General features: G+C 49.8%; 1 protein-coding gene across 1 annotated transcript in view; it reads right to left on the bottom strand.

Moving 5' to 3' along the window:
• LOC144678175 (alpha-2-macroglobulin-like protein 1) overlaps positions 1 to 2,500 on the bottom strand; it is a gene marked incomplete at its 3' end in the record, with an annotated part of 19,584 nt that overhangs the window by 2,391 nt on the left and 14,693 nt on the right. Inside the window, exon 8 of the mRNA XM_078538055.1 lies at positions 1,469 to 1,645. Within this exon, the coding sequence (XP_078394181.1) occupies positions 1,469 to 1,645 (177 nt within the window). The remainder of the gene's footprint in view (positions 1 to 1,468; positions 1,646 to 2,500) is intronic.

Genomic DNA, 2,500 nt, shown 5'->3' with positions numbered 1-2,500 from the left:
GGTTAAGGGGATCAAAGGTTATGGGGAGAAGGCGGGAGAATGGGGGTTGAGGAACTTATCAGCCATGATTGAATGGCGGAGCAGACTCGATGGGCCGAGTGGCCTAATTTCTGCTCCTATGTCTTATGGATGCCCTTGCCAATGGAAAGTTGTCCCAAGTGGTGTTCCACAGGGCTCGGGTGTTGGGTCCCTTGCTGTTTGGGTTATTATATTAACCATTTGGACGTGAATGTGGGGGGTCACGATTGGGAAATGTGCAGATGGCACTAAGATTGGCCGAGTGGTGGATAGTGTAGAGGATAGACACAATCTCCAAAACAATATAGATGGGTTGGTGGAGTGGGCGGTAAAGTGGCCGATGGATTTTAACATAGAGAAGTGTGAGGTCAAACATTTCGGGAGGTCCAACAGTTACAGGGATTACACAACAAATGGGAATATACTAAGAGGGGTAGATGGAGTGAGAGATCTTGGCGTACAAGTACACAGGTCCCTGAAGGCAGCAGTTCAAGTAGACAAGGTTGTAAAGAAGGCTTAGGGAATGCTCTCCTTCATTGGCAGAGGGATAGAATATAAAAGTAAGGATATCATGTTGGAATTGTACAAAACACTGGTCAGGCCACAACTGGAGTATTGTGTGCAGTTCTGGTCACCACATTACAGGAAGGAGGTAATAGCTCTGGAGAGAGTGCGGGGGAGGTTTACAGGAACGTTGCCAGGGTTAGAAAAGTGTAGCTGCGAGGAGAGATGGGATAGGTCGGGGTTATTTTCCTGAGGACAGAGAGGGCTGAGAGGTGACTCGATCGAGGTGTACAAAGTTAGGAGGGGAATAGATAGAGCGGACAGGGTAAAAATTGTTTCCCTCGATGGACCCAGGGGACCAGAGATTCAGGATTAGTGGCAGAAGGTGTAGGGGGGGACATGAGGAAGAAGTTTTTTGGAACTCGCTGCCCAAGTTGGTGGGTAGAGGCAGAAACTCTAAACTCTTGGTAAAAAAAGTACCCGGATCTGCACCTTAAGCGCTGTAAAATGCAGGGCTAGGGGCCGGGTGCAGGGAGGTGGGGTTAGAAAGGGGCACCTGGGGTGTCCTCGGGTCTGGCACGGACCAGAGGGGCCGAATGGCCTCCTTCTGCGCTGTGGCTTTTCGATGGGTCGGTGGGTAACGTCGTTTGTGTGAGCGAGTTCGATGTCGGAGGGGGGGGTGGGGTTGGGTTTCTCCCCGTCCTCAAAATCTTCCTTTTTGATGGTCCCGCTCTTCAACTTGGTGAGGCATCGCCTAGCCTCGTGGGATCTCTCAGTGCGCACTCCCCTCCCCCACCCCCACTCCACCACCTGGCACGGGCAATCTCCAGCCCTCCCCCTCCTCCCCCCTTGCCCGGTGAAGAGGGGGGGGATTCCTCCCCACACTGGATAAGACAGACCCCCACCCCCCCAACACACAGAGGGACGCAGTCGGCTGCAGATGTACCTGTCCGGAGGTAGCCGATCGCCCTCTCCTGGATTTGCCTGGTCAGCTGGTTGGTTTTGTTCAGGTACCTCTGCACGTAGATGTTAGGGGCAAATTTCACCATGTTCTGCTCCCCGCACCCTGTGGGGAGACTCAACAACCCATCCAGATTCTCCATCGCCGATCCCAGGATATCTCCTGCAGGTGGACAGGGAATAGAACCAGCACGTGGACCAGTGGGAGTTACACCAGGTTTACACGGAGTTCCGGCACTGACAGACGGCAAAGTGGGATAGAGTCCAAGGCTCAATCCCAATCCCAATCCCAACCCCAATCCCAAAACTCAATCCCAATCCCAATCTCAATCTCAATCTCAATCCCAATCCTAATCACAATCCCCAATCCCAGTCCCAATCTCAATCTCAATCCTACTCTCAATCTCAATCCCAAAGTTAAATCCTAATCACAATTCCAAACCCAATTCCAATCTCAATCTCAATCCCAAATTCCAATCCCAATCTCAATCCCAATCCCAATTCCAAAGATCAATCCTAATCACAATCCCCAATCCCAGTCCCAGTCCCAATCCCAATCTCAATCCTACTCTCAATCTCAATCCCAAAGTTAAATCCTAATCACAATTCCAAACCCAATTCCAATCTCAATCTCAATCCCAAATTCCAATCCCAATCTCAATCCCAATCCCAATTCCAAAGATCAATCCTAATCACAATCCCCAATCCCAGTCCCAGTCCCAATCCCAATCTCAATCCTACTCTCAATCTCAATCCCAAAGTTAAATCCTAATCACAATTCCCAATCCCAATCCCAAATTCCAATCCCAATCTCAATCCCAATCCCAATTCCAAAAATCAATCCTAATCACAATCCCCAATCCCAGTCCCAGTCCCAATCCCAATCTCAATCCTACTCTCAATCTCAATCCCAAAGTTAAATCCTAATCACAATTCCCAATCCCAATCCCAAACCCAATCTCAATCCCAAATTCCAATCCCAATCTCAATCCAAACCTCAATCCCAATCCCAAATCCC

Source organism: Cetorhinus maximus, unplaced genomic scaffold (assembly GCF_964194155.1).
Source record: "Cetorhinus maximus unplaced genomic scaffold, sCetMax3.hap1.1 HAP1_SCAFFOLD_3741, whole genome shotgun sequence".
NCBI classification, from domain to species: domain Eukaryota; kingdom Metazoa; phylum Chordata; class Chondrichthyes; order Lamniformes; family Cetorhinidae; genus Cetorhinus; species Cetorhinus maximus.
Note: the sequence above shows the minus strand (reverse complement) of the source record. Positions and strands in the feature narration are given on the sequence as shown.